General features: G+C 59.6%; 3 protein-coding genes across 3 annotated transcripts; 2 read left to right on the forward strand and 1 right to left on the reverse strand.

Moving 5' to 3' along the window:
- Window positions 1–447: 447 nt before the first annotated feature.
- Window positions 448–1,438, reverse strand: H310_10839 (hypothetical protein). The gene is made up of 3 exons (XM_008877312.1): window positions 1,388–1,438; window positions 689–1,331; window positions 448–621 (listed from the first exon to the last, which is right to left on the reverse strand). Exons 1-3 carry the CDS (start codon window positions 1,396–1,398, stop codon window positions 514–516), a joined length of 762 nt encoding a protein of 253 aa, XP_008875534.1. The 5' UTR covers window positions 1,399–1,438; the 3' UTR covers window positions 448–513.
- A 686-nt stretch (window positions 1,439–2,124) lies between these two features.
- H310_10840 (hypothetical protein) lies at window positions 2,125–14,478 on the forward strand. Its single transcript, XM_008877313.1, has 4 exons — window positions 2,125–11,677; window positions 11,727–13,118; window positions 13,178–13,316; window positions 13,363–14,478. Exons 1-4 carry the CDS (start codon window positions 2,189–2,191, stop codon window positions 14,409–14,411), a joined length of 12,069 nt encoding a protein of 4,022 aa, XP_008875535.1. The 5' UTR covers window positions 2,125–2,188; the 3' UTR covers window positions 14,412–14,478.
- A 1,537-nt stretch (window positions 14,479–16,015) lies between these two features.
- Window positions 16,016–16,764, forward strand: H310_10841 (hypothetical protein). Its single transcript, XM_008877314.1, has one exon. The coding sequence runs from the start codon at window positions 16,129–16,131 to the stop codon at window positions 16,687–16,689; it is 561 nt and encodes a 186-aa protein (XP_008875536.1). The 5' UTR covers window positions 16,016–16,128; the 3' UTR covers window positions 16,690–16,764.
- Window positions 16,765–17,319: the final 555 nt, after the last annotated feature.

Below are 17,319 nucleotides of genomic sequence, written 5' to 3' on the forward strand. Positions count from 1 at the left end.
CCAGATGCTACGAACAGACACGCCAATCCTGCACTTGGCACAGCGTCGTGCAGCAAACGTCGCAAAGTCGTCCATTCGTCACGAGAATTCGCGAGGCATGAGCAGAATGCAGAGGTATTTGAACGATCGATCTGATGGGCGACAAGCAGTGGCGGCTGCGGCCACGATGTGCGGGAGGGCGATCCATCATTTCGCCGGTCTTCTCGGACGTTTGCAGGTAAAAATGTACACCGCGGTCCAAACGAGTCGAGTGTTCAAGCACGAAGTCGCAGCGACACATCGCTCATTTGTGCCACGGCGGCCGTCCGTTGCGTTGGCAGTGTACAGCTAGCTGTCGGGCCATCGCTTGAAGGATGCTGCACAGTGGAGCATCGAAACGCTGTGTTCGGATCCGCACGTTGGGCACTAAAGTCGGAAACTCACGCATGCAAACGTGCATCAACAACATGGAAAACCGAATGGAATTACGTCGTCGACTGTCTTCCACTTCTACAAGGGTTGTTTGCATGATGCTTATGACGACGATGACGCCGCCGCCTTGGCTTCGGCGCCGACACGGGCATCTTCCTTTTCCTTTTCAATCGAAGCACACACCGATTCGACCGTCGCGTCCGGTACAGTCTGCAGGAATGGCACGCGTGAGATGGCCAATGTTCGTGCGGAATCTGCCAGAACGGTTGGAACGTACCGATGAGACACCGCCGCGACGGACGACAGCGACTTCAATGTTTTTGCTACCGGCCTCGACCACTTCCAGCAGTGCCTTGACAGCCAACCGAACCGCGCCTTCTTCGTCCATGTCTTGCACGTAGTTCTTTTCCAAGAACTCCCGAGTCGACTTCTCGTTGCGTCCCGTGGCGTTGGCTTTCCAAGCCGTGAACGTACCCGAAGGATCGGTCTGGTACAATTGTGGCACACCCTTGGTGTCGCAGCCCGCAATGAGCATGGAAATGCCAAACGGACGCACACCGCCTCGCTGTGTGTAGCGTTGTTGCACCTTGGCGACGTACCGAGCGACGTACTCAACAGACGGCGCGTCTTCCACCGTGAGGCGGTAGCTCTGGCATTCCAATCGCGCTTTGTTCACGAGGACACGAGCGTCGGCGGTCAAGCCCGCAAACGCCAATGTGATGTGGTCGTCCACCTTACAGATCTTGCGCACCGTGCGTGGGTCTTGGAGCTTGGCTGTTTCCTTACGTTCCACGGCAAGGACCACGACATCCGCACCGCGAACGCCGACGACGACCGCCCCACGTTTGACAGCTTCCATGGCATATTCGACTTGGAACAAGTGCCCATCGGGGGAAAACACTGTGATTGCACGATCGTATCTGCAGCAGAATCGGATTAGCATGTTCCTAGGTGTGGCCTCGGTCGGTCGACGCACCTCGACGCCATCGCTCCTTCGCTCGTTCGATTGAAATCTGGCGAGGGGGAGATCCCCTCTCATATTTTATACTCATTCAAACAGGTTGGCCAATTGCATCCCCAGGTTGGAGTGGGCATTCTAAGTGCGAATAAAGTGAAGATCCGTACTTCATTGGAGGGGTTTCGGGGTGTTGATCTATCAGCAGTGGCCACTTGGCGCCGACATGACAGAGCGCATCGGGGGCAGACGGGCAGCGTCGCGGCCTTGGGCTGGGTGCCGCTGCTTCAAGAGGGGCAGAAGTGATGGAGGTGGCTTTCATAGGTATTTCGTGGGCTGCTGCACAGCTCGCCATGAGTTAGACATTGGCAGCACGATATGTCCGTGAGTACAGCGTCGCCAGGAGCGTATTGCGACTGATGCGGCAAGTGAGAATGGTGCTGAGTCTCGAATCACAAATGATGTCCAAGACGTGAGCTGCAGGCAAAATGAATGCGTTTTCATGCCCACGCTGATGTGGCATATCTCCACAGTGTGGCCTGCCGTAGCGAACACATGCAATTGCAGCTTTCCATGCATGCGGTGCGTCCACGACGAGGTGGCGTCCATGCAAGTTACATGAACTGGCGGGGGTGTTTAACGTTCTCGGCCACGAACGCTTCTCCATAGCACCTATCTAGCGTCGCAAGGCATGGTGGATAGCGTGGGCATCGGCGGAATATCTGGAACGAGATCGGTTTCCGTCGGTTTCGTTGGATTTCCCGTCTGCTCTTGACCAACCGCCGCTTGGGCGCTCTTTGGATCTTCGCGTGTCCTGGCTTGATGGGAGCGGGAAATAGCCACGAGGCATGTGGACGGCCGCCTCCGCTACCTCGTCGGTTGGACGGACGCTGGGGTCGCATCTCGATGGAACAGCTCTTCGACGACGCGTTCCTGGCCAAGCAAGCCCGTCGCACGGCATTCCTCACCTTGCAGCCAACAGCGTCGGCATCCACGCAGCGCCGGTTGCTCCTCCAAACGTCCGACTTTCAAGACCCGCTGCGGCCGTCGACGACAATACAGGCAACCTCGTTCGCCGCCGGTAACGACGACGACACAGACGAAGTCACGTCCGTGTTGGCAGAAACTATCATGGCGCTCGTGAACCACGACTCGACGGGCTTGGCCAGGTACTCGATCCACCGACTGCGAGATTCGCTCGTCCGCCACTGCGATGTGTCCGACCCCTTTGCAAACAAGGTGAACTTGCAACTGTACTTACTGCATGGCATGCATGCCGCGCTGACCGCACGCGCACGTGTTCCTCCCAGTTCGACCAGTCCTTTGCCTGCCGACAAAAGCGGCTTCCCTGCATCACTACTCTCGTCGCACGAAGCCGCTCTTGGCGTCCACGTGTTTCTTCATCTTGTCCACTCCGTGCTCGGTGCTGCCACGGACCACGACAGACTGGACGTTCGCCAAGAATTTCTTGCGGATCTCGTCCCGCTCTTACAGCAACTCGACCCGCTTTCCCTCGCCCCCACGACTGTCTCGAACTTGTCCATGGCTGCTGCCATGCCGAAAGGTGTCCACGCTGTCCCGGACGTTGTCGACACGTTGCAGGAGTTTCTGCTCGACTTTTGCGACGATGGTTCCGGTGGCGACGTCGCCATGAATGCACTTCTTCGCTTGGCGGTGGCGCGTGGCGCCGCCAGCACTTTGCTGCAGGCGGTACAGGTCTTGCTGGGCGCGACATCGTCCTCGCCGTCGACCCGTCTTGGCCAGGACGTCGCTGGCGACCTGGAGTCCCCTGCCAAGCCAGCTGCTCCGCGACCGTACGGGGCAAAACATCCGCCGACTCCAACAGCCAAGCAAGGTGGTGGCTCGGTGCTGTTGAACCGCGGTGATCCTCCTGGTGAAGACGTAGTCGTTTTGCTCAAGAAGAAGCCCAAGCCGCCATCGTCGTCGTCGACTGCCGTGGCCACGACGTCGTCTGCGTCGATGCCACCGTTGCACCACCACCATCAACACCCAGTCATCCACCCGTTCGCCCCAAACAAGAACAATTGCGACAGCTCGAAAGCGTCGGCTCCCGTTCGCCCCGCTATGCCGGCGACGCGGCATTTTCCCGCCGTGGACATTCGTCCTGTCGTTGTCGCGCTCTCTGCCGTGCCGGATGCGTCGTCGCCACATGATGTCGAGTGGACTCGCGCGTGCGATGACGACGACGACGACGAAGAGCGTGAAGTGTGGAGCTGCGGACAAAACTCGTACGGCGAACTCTCGCACGGGGACACAGCTCCACGCAAATCGTTTGACCGCGTCGAAGCTCTCCAGGGCAAATCGATCGTCCACGTGTGCGCTGGCAACGAACACACGGTAGCTCTGGCCGCCGATGGCAGTGTGTACACGTGTGGGTACAACGATAATGGCCAGTGCGGCCATGGCGTAACCACGCGGCTGCCAACCATGACGGAGGTGGCCAAGTGGCCCGACGCTTCGTTTGAACGCCATGTCGGGCAAATTCATGCGTACAACGGGTGCGAGCACACGGTTGTGGTCGCTCACGACGGCAGCGTCGCGAGCTTTGGGTACAATTATCGCGGCCAACTGGGCCATGGCACCACCACGAGCGAGAGCCTGCCCAAGCGCATTCGAGGGCTCGACACGCGCCGTGTCACGATGGTGTCGTGCAGCTACTACCACACGATTTTGAGCTGCGCCGCGACGACGGGAGGACACCTGACAGAAGTGTATTCGTTTGGCCGCAACGACTACGGCCAGTTGGGGCACAGCGACACACTAGATCGACGGGTGCCGACCCTCGTCGAGTCGCTCTCCAACATTCCGCTCGTGGCCTTGGCGTGTGGACAGTACCACAGCGTCGTGGCCACCACGGCGAACGCTGTCCTCGCGTTTGGCAAGAACGACTACGGCCAACTGGGACTGGAAGCGCTGGACAACCAAGTCGTTCCTGCGGCTGTTGGCGCCGATTTGTGGGGACATGAAGCCATCGTGGACGTGCGGTGCGGGTACTACCACTCGATCGTGCTCTGCCGTGGTGGCCGCGTGTACGGGTTTGGCAGGAACGACTATGGTCAATTGGGTGTCGGCGATGCCGGTGTCCACATGAACCAGCGCATCGCGACGCCCACGGTTCTGACCGACCTGGAAGGGAAAGAGATTGTGCGAATAGCGTGTGGCTGCTATCACACCGTCGCGGTGGCCGAGAGCGGCATGTTGTATGTGTTTGGTCGCAACAACCACGGGCAATTAGGCACGGGCGACACGACGGAGCGGCTAACCCCTTGCGCCGTCGACACGTTTGTGGGAAAACGGGTCGCTGTCGTCGCGGCAGGGTTCTACCACACTGTGGTGCTCACTGGGGGCAAAGATCTCGACGACACACCACCACCGCTGCCGCCCGATTCGACCGCCGTCAAGGCAGCACGTGATCAGGATGACAGCATGTGGACATCGCAAGCGATGCTGGACGTTCTGACTCGAAAGAAACGAACGATGCAACGAAAAACGTTATCGTTGGACCCGACCGTCGACGACGAAGACGACGACCAAGCGGTCGCGCCGCCCCAGCCATCCAATTCAGTGGACGCCGCCGTGTGTGTCCTGGCGCATCTCGATCGCCTTTGCCGACCGTTCATTCCATCGAAGGGAAGTTACCCCGTGCTGCGACCGGACAAGCCCAAAAGGAGCAGCCCGGACCAGTCCGTCAGCAAGTCGACTCCTTCCACGACACCAATCGTTCGTGTGGAAAGCGGATACCGTCCATATTGCGTCGACATGCAATCGGCAACGTTCGACTCTCTCAGCTACATCCTCGATCACTTTTTCCAACCACCTGCGCCATCATCCAAGACAACGGCAGCCGACGCAGCGCACGACAGCCACGTGTACGTGGTGCTCGCAGCACTGCGATTAGTGCAAGCCAATGTGGCGCATCTCCTGAAAAGTGGCGTCGGGGCCGCGATCGTGATGTCATCCGCGACGCCCTCCGAGTTGGGCGGTCCGCTCCATCCACTGGACGGTCCCCTCAAACGGCTGCATCGCATGTTGGTCGAATGGATCAACGAACCCAGGTGGCTCCAAGCGGACACCGACTACCATACCGTGCGGAATGTAGTCGAACGAGAAGCCGTTGAAGCCTTGTTGCTCGGGCTCGAGCTCTTTTACCCTTGTCCAGCTAGCCAAATGCACCTGATTGTGTCCATGTTGAAAGCCGATGCGGTCGGAGGTGCGTCGCCGCCGTCGCCGATACCTTGTCCGACTTGCCACACCCACGACATCGTGGTGCCGAAGCCTCGCAAAGTTATCGTCGAGCCCTTGCTTCGTCGCATGGCCGACGACAACCTGTTGGTGCACTTTTTGCGCCAGCCCATGAACGACACAAACCACAACGCCGTCACCGCCAAAGGCCTGATGTCGATGCTGCTGGAGAAAATCGCCGCCACCACGGACGACTTGCTCGTGGGCAAGGCATTGCAACTCGACGTGCCGGCGCTGCGGCCGTATGTGGTGCTCCTCAATGCCATGCAAAAACAATTGGCGAGTTGGGCGGGGGACGCAACCACGTGGCACGTCCACGTGGTTGAACCGTCTGGTGGCTGCCAGCAACCGCCCCTGGTGCAGCACGACGACGACTTGCCGCTGTCATGGCGGTGGTTCCTTGACTACGCCGCCGCGGTGTTTGACCATGCGGCGGACAACCTCCATGCAACTGCCCCACTCACTGCGGACGACGGATTTCTTGACGGAAGTTTGAACGTGCTGGAAGCGTCCATCGTGGGCTCGATCGTCCCGTCGCTCGCGACTACGTTGCTCCTGTTCCACCACGTTGCCCCGTTTGCAAGAACGCTGCTACCCAATGTCCAGCAGGTTTTGCGCCTCGTGGACGGGTTGAATTCGTATATTCCAGCGGCAAAACTCGCCAACGCCAACCTCCTTCGCACGAACGACACCGCGGACAGCAGCGTTGCAACACCATGGCACGTTACGCTGGAACGACTCCTCGTTCAACTTGCGTCCGAGATGGCGGCCACGTTGGTCGTTGGCGATCCATTGCACGAATGCCCCACGACGGCGGGTTTGCCCAAGTCGTCTACTGTCGACGCTGTGTCCAGGTGGCGCCAACTGCTACGAGGAGGGCTCGAAGCCCAAACGCTGAGCACATGCCGCGTCGTTCCGCACGCCACAGCACGATCGTTGGCTTCGACGGAAGCGACGTGTGCATCGTCTCTGCTCCCCTTGCCCCCGCGGTCACCTGTGCCATCTCACGTGGCGCCGTTGACTGCCGCGAATTTCGTCGCTCTTTGCAGCTGGGTGCGCTCGGTGTACGCTTCCCAAGATGCGTCGTATCGATTTGTTATCAAGACTTCGCGCGGCAACGTTGACGAGATCGAACAAGCGGTGTACCGCGCCATCCTAAAACACACTGGTCATGACGGCGACGCCGGGTTGTGGGCTGCTGCTGCGGCGGCGGGATCGACAGCAAAGCGATCCCCGCCACAGATCTTGGTGGCGCCGTGGGCGTTGGTGGCAGACTGCACGCGGACATTAGCGATGCTGAAGAACACGTGGCAAAATCAACACTCGGCCGACGACGACAGCGGCACTGCCGTGGACCGCGGCGCGCGGTTTCGGCACGAAGTGCTCAAGCGCTGCGCGTTTCTGCTGGATGTTGTCGCGGCTCCACCGGAAAACTCGGCCGCATGGACTCCCGACGACCTTGGTGGGGTTGCACTCCCGTCCGACCCCCTTCCCGAGCCATCCCACATGCCCCACGCGGTCTGGCAGCGTCGTGCCAAGGCCGTCCGCCAGGCGATTGCCACAGGTTGCTCGATTCCGTTTGTCGCTCGATGTCCCCCGTCGACGTGGAAGCGTTTTCGCATGCTTTTCCACGTCACGGTGCGGTGGCGGCGCATTGTGGCGACGGCCCGCCACCAATCTTGCCCCGCTTGGCTCGGACAGATCGTGTCGTTTGTCCTGGACACGTCAGACAGCGTCGACGTGGACGACTTGCGACGAGAACTAGTTCGGAGATGTCGCCGGGCCAACTCGCGGGCGCTGGGGCTGCACACGTTTGGGGACTTGATCACGTTTACGTCGCACATGCGCGCTATGCACACGCCAGTCCTGAATCGGCTCGGGACAGCGTTACGCCAACGCCTGGACGGCCGCGTCTTGCATGGACTGGATGGCGTTGGTGCGTTCTACAGCGGTCGCGTCCTGGCCGCGTTTGCCACGATGCTGTCGACCGTTGCTTCGATGGTGTCCGCATGCGATGGCACCCACGGCCCTCGGATGCTGGCGGCACTGCAGTGTTGGGGCTTTGTGGTCGAGCCAGAGCTGTACGCCGTCGTCGACGACATTCAAATCGTGTCGGTGTTGAAACAAATGGTTGTTCTCGCCAAGAACGAAGACAACGTCGACGAACGTGATGTGGCCGTGCGGGGGGCAACTTGGGCGGCATTTCGATACCTCGTTTCCAGTGGCAGTGCCCAACATGCCAATGCATCGACCGTGTTGGTTCCGAGGCAGCCTCAGTGGAAGCGTGTGCTGGATGCTCTGTACGCCGCGCTCTTGTGGAGCACGAATGCCATCCTGCACGACACAACGCGACCCCCGTCAGAAGCGTCGTCGTCGCTAGTTCTGCGCACCACACGAACGTTCGCCGCATTGGATCGCAGCACTGTTGTCCCAGTCACTCTCTCGTCCGCGTTCACCGTGCAGTTTTGGTTGAACATTACAAAACCGCCCGACCCTGGAGCGAGAGGGATGGTCGTGACCATGGGAAGCCACCCCAAGGAGTGGGTTCCATATTGTAGCATTGGAGACGGAAGCCATCGAAACAGCGGCGCGACGGAGGTGGAGTTGGAAGTTGGTCTGCGGCAGCATTCGTTCCAAGAATGTGTTCAGCATGTCGTGGCATGCCAACGATGGCTGGCTGTCGCAATTGTGTACGATGCCACCGCCCTCCACCTCTTTGTGAATGGGGAAGTCGTGTGTGTGAAATCCATCTCGTCGCTGCACTTGGTGGACGCGCCAACGCCTGCCACGTTGACCATGGGGAAGCCCAGCCTTCAGTTGGACACCGCATGGCCATGTACTGGCTTTGACGGGTGCCTCGCCCACCTCCACGTTCACCAAGACGCGCGCACACCAGTGGACATTGCCGCAGATTTTGCTCACGGGCCACCCAACGCGTTGATGGACCGGTGCTGCTATCAACTTGGGATTGTCAGCTTGCTTCTGGCACATTCGAGCGAAGGCGTTGCCGAGCTCACGTCCCCGAAATGGCTCGATGTGTGTTTTTCCCTCCTCGAGGCTGCCAGCACGTCCATCTCGTTTCGCATCCAGCAGCTTGTCCTTCGTCTGCTCAAGCGGTTGCTTCCGTACGTCGACCCGGCCGCAACGCCTCGTTTCGGATCGAACAAGGACATTCCGTTGATCCCGTACTGGATGCAACGAATTGGACGGTCGGTGGTCGCCGTGGCAACCTCGACGTCGTCCTCGGTCGCTGCGACCACAGCCCATTCCTCGCAGCAAGGGCATGTCGCACTGGAACTCAGCCACGTCGTCATGCACTTGGCCACCGTTCCAACATGGATGGCGACCATCCAAGCTGCACTCGAAGCTGGCCTGGAATCCGCCATGGCGTACCAACGATCGGAACTCACTTCGATCGATGCCGTGGCCTCGGCGGTCGGCGCTTTCTACGTTCTTGGTGGGTTTGTCGAGCCCTTGCGCGTCGGGGCCATTGTCGAGCTGACCCAGTGCAAGGACATTGGCACAATTGTATCGTACCGTGCCCCGTTTGCCCAACTGGTGCTCCACAAGCCGCACAAGGTCCTGCCATGCCAGACTTACGACGAATGGGTGGAGGCAGTGCACACCAGGTCGTCGGCGCCGGACGAATTTGGCAAGACGGTGCGCCTCAACACGGACGAACTGGCCGTGTCATGGCGCGAGCACCCGTTGATGTCGGCGTCGTCGTGGGCTCTCTTGCTACAGACGACGGTGGCATTGCTGCATGGACCGACAGACAAGGTTGAAACACATGAAGTTCTCAAACCGTCGGCACCGTCGCTCGGATTCATTCAAAGCAGCGCGTTGAATGCGCTCGTCCATGGCCTTCGGCAGCAACCGTGGTCTGCCACGAACGCGCCGTCGGGCGTGTGGAACCACCCCGACTTCCTGCCGCGCTTGTTGGCGTTAGCCACTCAATCGGACAAGTCGACGCAATTTTGCTCGCTCGGCGAAATTGAACAGAAAGTGGCCATGGTGCGGAGGCGGCTGTACGAACTCGAATCATCCAATGCGCCGTGCGTCGCGCTGCCAGAAGGTTCCGGCGACGACGTCACGTGCCATGACGGGGACCACGATGGCAGCGACGCGACGGCTCGGAAGGACGCAATACGTCCTTGCTCGAGTGGTCACGACGATGACCCGGATGAGGACGACGAGAACGAAGACGACGACCAGGACGACGACGACGACGAAGACGACGAAGACGAGGGAGAAGAAGCCCGGGCCGAGTTTGTCGAAGAGCTGTCGTTGATGGGATTTCCCGAGGATTGGTGTGTCATGGCGCTGAAGCACACGGACAACGACATGATGTCCGCGTCGGCATGGATTGTGGACAACTTGGAGTACTTGAACACGCTGCAGGCAGCCAAGGACAAGGAGGACAACTCCAAGGAAGTGCTATTCAACGACGAAGAGGACGACTGCGACGACGGGTACGATGGCAGTGGGGGTGTGTGTGCGCCGGCCACGATGACCCCGTCGATGGCGTTGGTTTCCACGGCAGATGCCAGCCGAACGTGCATGCCGGCAGCAGAGAGTCTGGTCCCCTGCCTGTTGCCGGGCGAAGATGGGTCGTGCCCAACGATCCCCAACACACTGTGGGCCGACGCCGACATGAAGGAAACGGGACGAAAAGTATTTGGCGAGACATACTTTCCATTTGAAGAAGGCGGCTTCCTCTCCAACATGTCGTCGCTGTTCCTGACCGTTCGGCTTGGCAACCAACCGACCGCAGGTCCCGGCACCACCGCCGCCACCACGCAGTCATGTGCCGACGCCTTGCAACAGTTTGCAATGGAACTTGCCAACGCTACAGACGTCGGCGCGTTGGCAACGTCGCTCGAGCAATCGTTGCAGGTCCATTACGCCCGTCAAGCCCTCGCGCTGTACTTTGCGACGTGGCAACGCGCGCACTCCCTCGACGAATCCACAGAGAGGCTGTTGTTGGTGTATGCAAAAGCAGTCCTCTTCCGCGGCCAATCGTTGCCACCTCCGCGGGAAGGCAGCCCGCTGGAAGTCGTGCTGGCGTCGGTGTTGGATGCCGCGCTGAATGCCAACATTCGACGTGTGGGAACGCTCGTGTGGGCCACGATTGCGTCGGAATTGCGTCAAGCGTGTGCTTCCAAGTACGAAGGGGTTTTGTGGACACAACGAGATGTGACATCGGGGGACGAGTCGGTGTTGTCGGGTCCATCCGTCGAGTTCGCCGCGTGGCTAGTCCAGTGTTTCTTTGCCCAGGAAGACAGGCTTTGTGCATTCGTCGCGAGCGTCGACTGTCCGCGTTCGCTTGGCAAGGTCATCGGACAGCTCGTGCCGTGCCTCGGTCATTCGAACGTGGCGTTGAAGCTCGTGGCGGTGGATGCGCTCACGCGACTGCTCCACTGCAGTCGGTACCGTTGCCGACACGCCATTTCGTCGTCCATGCTAACCCGAGACGACTTGCATGGATTGGATCGGAACGTGTTGGTCGTCATCGCGCGGCGGCGCCAGCTCCGCGAACTGTCCCAAAATCGCTTCTTCTATTCGCCATATTTGCAAGGACTGCTCGAACTCATTCGGGCGTTGCCGCCCGTGGAAACTCCGACGATGGCATGGGGCTTGCAGCTTGTGCGGGCATCCGAGACGTCCCTCACGTTGGCATGGCCTAGCCCAGTCCAGCCCGACCAAGGATTCCACCGCTACGTTCTCGAACAAGCCCCAACACACCCTGACGGCGACGCTGCTCCGCGTGTTGTGTACAGCGGGGTTGACCATCAATGCACGTTGTCCAACCTCACGCCCCGCACGTCCTTTACGTACACCCTGCGGGGGGAGAACCGCAGGGACGATGCCGACGGCGTGAACCACACAACTTCCGGGACGTTTACGACAAAGGCGACGACCGACGGTTCAAGTCCGGCCTCGACGAGCCCGTTTGTTTGGGACAAAAAGAAGTGCCGAAGCGGTTCGCTTGCGTTTTCGGACGACAGCCACAGCGTGAGCTTCAACGGGAACGAGGCGTGGCGCATGGTACGGTGTGTGCATGTCCAAGGGTGAACAACAACGATGCGTGGCGTAGGTCCTCGGCACAGAATGCTTTGTCGTCGGTCGGCATTCGTGGCAAGTCAAGGTCGAAAAGTCGAGCAGCGCGTACTTGTTTTTGGGCGTGGCAACTCGCCGGGCCAACCTCGAGTCGTTCCTGGGAGCGGACGAACACAGTTGGGGCTTCATCGGGGACGGGGCGCTGTACTACCAGCGCAACCGCGTCAAAACGTACGGCGAACCGTTTGGCGAAGGCGACGTGTTGGCGTTGGACCTCGATTGCGACCTGGGGACGCTCAGTTACTCGAAGAACGGCGTGCCCCTCGGCGTAGCATTCGACAACGTTGTCGGCGAGCTGTATCCCGCGATTGCGTTTTACACGCGCCATCAAAAACTGTGCCTTGTTCCGTCAGGGTACAGCTGCACCGTGGGGCTCAAGCTACAAGGGTCTCCGACCGAGTCGACGGTCGACGAGTACTTGGACTGCTGTGCCGTCATGGAAGCCATGACGTCGAGCACCAAGCTCCCCCGACGACTCCTCGTCCGTGCGTACGACGGGTACGTGTTGTGGCGGCGTGAAACGCGGTGCCGCGTCATGACTCGCGCTGGGTACGAACTGTTGTTTGATGTGTCCGATGCCACGTGCGTTCCGTTGGGGTTCAAGGCAAAGGACAAAGTCAAGACGCCGAGGGGCAATGGCACGGTGGTGGGGGTCGCGGACGGACGTCTGTGGGTAGAAACCGACGGCGAGAGCGGCGCGGCCTGGTTCTTTCATCCGTCCAAAGTCAGGTTGCGAGGGGGGGTAGGCTCTGCCTCGATCACGCCCCCCGCAGCCCCCATGCTTGACCCGTCCATGCCGGATCATTCCCTTTCGCTCGACGACTTTGCCCGCCTCGTCGACTGCGACCAGTGGACCCTGTCGCAAGATGCGAAACTCATTCATGTCCTCAACGTCGAATGCGCATCGTCCCGCACGAGTCCGTGGAACATCAGTCATGCCAAAGTCCGCGAGTTGGTCGCGGCGTGGCCAAACGTCGACGCCGCCGTCGGCCGCGTCGGCGTTCTCAAAATGTTCAACCATGTCGTGAGTCGGACCATGCCATTTTTTGACCTCACGTGGCACTATTTCAACCCGAAACGAGGGCTGGGCAGCGGCAGCGCGCCGGCCCTGCTGTCGGCGACACGGGCTTGCCTCTTTACGGCATTCAAATACAGCGTCCTCGACACACTGCTCGAGAAGACGCTGACGCATCCCAAGAAGGCCGACGACGACTACGACTATCCAGAAGACTTGCCGCAGCTCATGGTGAATCGGCCAAAGGCGGCAGTCGCCCGGTTCAAGGTCGATCTGGACACGGTCGTGAGCCAGAGCCTGTTTGGCCAAGCCTTTGACGAGCTTCATTTCTTGGACAACAAAGTGCTTCGCATGGTACGGGCGCGGGTCGTCGTCGTCGGTGGTTCCCACACGGCGGCGGGATGTTTTTGTAGGTGTACTCGCATCCGATGGACGATGGCCAGCTGCGAACGTTCAAGGTCAAGTTTGAGGGCGAGGGCGCCGACGACTATGGAGGTCCGTACCGCGAATTCTTTGCCCAGTTCGTGTCCGAGGTGCAGTGCCTCAAGCAAGGTACGTCTTTCGTCGTGGTTCGAAGCGTCATGCCGAGAGAGAGTAGATGCGATGGAGTGCATGTTGCCGTTCCTGATGCCGAGTCCCAACTGGCGCAACGGGCTCGGGTCGCATCGGGAAAAGTTTGTGTTGAATCCGACGCTGGTCGTACGAGATTCCAAGTGGAACCAAGGCGCGGCGCACAACCCGGTCGACAACACAGCGCTGTTTCTCGAGATGTATCACTTTCTCGGTCAAATGCTGGGGATCATGCTCCGGACGCGCGTGTTGGTCCGCTTGGATTTGTCCACCGCGATCTGGAAGCAGTTGGTTGGCGTGCCGCTGGACGCGTCCGACTTGGCCGAAATCGACACGGCCGCGTTCACGTTGCTCCAGCAACTGAAGCAACTCGACCCGACGACCGCCGCCGACACGTTGGCAGGTCTCGACTTGACGTTTACGACCCACTTGTCGGACGGGACGTTGGTGCCGGTCAAACCGGACGGCCATGGCATGCCCGTCACGGCGGACAACGTCCGAGAATACGTCGACCTGGTCCTCCACACGAGGCTGTACGAAAGCGCGTCGGCCATCGACGCGATCAAGCAAGGGCTGTGCACGATCGTGCCATCGAACGCCGTGGCACTGTTTACCCCCGTCGAGCTCGAGACGCGCCTGTGCGGTCGAGCCGACGTCGACGTGGGTCTGCTCCAAGCCAACACCGAGTACGACGAAGACTTGAGTGCCGACGATCCGTACGTCCAGCGGTTCTGGCGCGTGCTCGTGGGGATGTCGCAAGAGGATCGATGTGCGTTCCTGCGCTTTGTGTCGGCGCGGTCGCGGCTCCCCCAGGACCAACCATCGTTTGGGCAAAAGTTCAAGATCCAGTCCGCGTCCGGCGAAGGCATGACGCACAACCCCGACGACTCGCTGCCCAAGTCGCACACGTGCTTCTTCGCCCTCCTCCTGCCCAAATACTCGTCGGACGACGTGTGCCGGAAACAGTTTTTGTACGCCATTCACAATTGTTTGGAAATGGACGGCGACTTCCGCCTCGCCGACACGGAAATGACCGGGTGGAGCGACATCCACCCGAACGACGCCCTGCGCATCTAGTTGTGTCATCTAAGCCATCGAAAGACTTGTTTGTCGAGCACACACGACTGTTTAGCCCGCCCGCCCCCCGTCCTCTACAACGTTGGCGAACGCATCAAGGTCCCGCGCCGGCTCGATAGCCGTGTCGCAGTTTGAGCCAGGAATGTGTCCGTCGGTCGTACGCGACGAGGCGACCCCTGTGTCGCAGGCGAACGGGTGCGTAACGAGTGTGAAATGTTGCTTGGGGGAAGAGAGATGCCGGTCGGGATGGACGTCACCCTCGCCGGCAGCACGTGCAGGCGCGTCGGTGTGTGCTTGCGACAACGGGCCTCAATGCATCCCATTGTGCCATGCGCGGCTGCCTCGTTCCGCGTACCCGGTCCCGCCACAGCTCCATGAAGCCCACAACGTGATCAAAGCGCGGGTGGGATGGTCGATCGAGACGGACTGCGTTGTCTCTACGTGCTACAGTGGTACGGCCAATCGGTGGGTGGCGACGATCCGGATCCGGATAACCAGTATGGGCGCCGCACGACAGCCTGGACCGTGGAGGGGCATCGGGTTCGGCGCACAGCGCAGCACGACGGGGCATCGCGCCGAATGTGTACCCCCGGTCGGGGAATACAAGCGCTCGCTCTCGTGGGAATGATAGCGGCAATTCCCCTGTGTACGTATCCATGCGTGGCACCCTCGACATGGCAACATGCCGTTTGGTCCGGATGTCTCGACAACCTACGAAACATTTTGGCAACGCGCGAGATGGTTCTCAACCGGCTAGTCGCACGGACGAACGTCACGTGGTTTGTGGTACCGTCCCCCACGCAACCACGTTTCAAGAAGTCGCACAAGCCCCCGACGCCCCCCCCCGACGCCCCCTACCTCCCCCGCGGCTCGATTGTCACAAACTTGACCTGTTTTGAATATGTTTACTGGCCACCCCCTCTTTCGACTCCGCGAACTACGGTAGAGATGGACTTTGTCGGGTGACAAGGACGAAGGCGTGGCTAGGTTGATCCTGTGGCAGGAATAACCAATACGAGTACATATATGACCCCCCCCCAGATGGATGCTCGCCATTGTCGTTCGACACTCTCGCCGTACGCGAATGGGCGCACTACTGCATCTAGTAGAATCCCGCGAATAGTCGTACCGCCAAAGAAGGCCCCCCCCCACGGCATCAAGCGAGCTGGTGTGCCCTTGGCAAGGTGCTCCCCATCTGTGCCAGACTTTCGCTAGGCGATAAACTGGTCGTTGTGCACCCAACTTCCTTTTTGTATCTGAAAGTGCTCGACGTAGGCTGTAAATCGATGACACACATCCCCATCAGCTGCGCGGCATGGAAACCGGGTCTTTTCTGCCACGAGCTTTTTTCTACCTCGTGCATACAAATACCAAGTATGTAAAGTTCAAGTTGAAAAAATTCTCGACCAGGTTGCCCGCGATCTCATCCTTCAATGTACACGCACAAAACGTGCATTTTCAAAGCGCGTGCTTTCCTTTCACAATTTGGTGGGGGACACTTGAAGCATATCTTTGTATATAAAATAGCCTAGTTTTTGGAATATGAGTAACCGACATTGATGACTTTTGTACCCACACAACACCCACGCATGTCGACGACCGGGAAAAGGAGGGCAGGCGTGGCAGGGCATGTGTAAGGGTCGGTCTGTTTGTGTCGGGCCTGCGCTGGCACAACGACCATTTCGCAACTTGCTTCGCCGCGCGCGCTCATACAGATATGCACTGCACACCAACGCCATCGTTTCTCGTGTACCCTGCCGACTACAGCAGCACAAGCAACATGCCGACGGCGGCATGGGCGCCGCCGGCGTTTGCGTACGCGTCGTACTCGACCAACAACGTGATGCCGCCGACCACATTGAGTGCCAATAGCCCCGAAAAATGCGCATACAGAACTGGCAAATGTTTCAACGTCCGCGCCAACAAGCGCAACGGGATGCCACACAAACTGTGCGCTTTCCACCGGGAAAAAGCCAACTTGAACCAAATGAAGCTCGACCAGAAGAAACGTCTGCGGCGCGGCAGCTGCGGCGACGACGATAGCACCAGCTCGACGAGCTCGGCAGAACCTCCTCGCAAGCAGCCATGTGTGACTCGACCAAGTTTGAGCGACCCCCAAGCGATTCCCACTCGCCTGGACGATGCCCCGCCAGTCCTCGCCGTCGACGAACTCGACTTTTTCTGCGACGCCATGAGCCCCCGACAAACGAGACTCCTCCAACTCCAGCGCGCTGCCGCCGCGCAATCCCATTCTATCTCCCTCGAGGTTGTTGTTTAGGTCGCCCATGTTGAGCTCTCAGCAGCAAATTCATCCTGAATGAGTTGTATTTAATGAACCCCCCCTCCCTTCTTCCTCTCGTCAGTCGTACTCTGCCTTGGGCCGCATGCAGCCATTCATTTACCTGCAGGATCGACGCCAGGCCACCCTGCAGTTGTTGCCAGGCCGAGGTTGCTGGGGACTACTCTGGACGACCGACTGCCGAGCCGCAGACGTCCACAAAAGTCGGGGGCGGATGTACCACGCGCGTCGCTCTCTGTGGCTACCCCGAAGCCTAGCTACACGTCCTGGCAAGGTACATGGTGGCTGGATGGAGTAATCCTTGAAATCAGAGAGCCCACGGCTAGTCGACGGACCTGCCGAATCAACCACACAAATTCGACTGCATGCGACGACAAGCGCAGCGCCACTAAAGTCGGCCAGGTGCCGGACGATCTGTACTGGATTCTGCACGATCAGCTCTTTCTTTCTAGACAGATGGAGGGTACGAGGAGTGGCGCGTCCACCAGGCCTGTCCTGATGATAGGTGCATGCGCTGGCGAGGTCAGGCGGAAGGCATTTCGGAGCCCTGCGATGACCGCCACGTCGACGAGGCATGTCTGCATCAACATTGCAACCTTCACCCTCGTC

The sequence above is a fragment of the Aphanomyces invadans genome, assembly GCF_000520115.1.
Source record: "Aphanomyces invadans strain NJM9701 unplaced genomic scaffold supercont1.28, whole genome shotgun sequence".
In the NCBI taxonomy this organism is placed as follows: Eukaryota; Oomycota; class Saprolegniomycetes; order Saprolegniales; family Verrucalvaceae; genus Aphanomyces; species Aphanomyces invadans.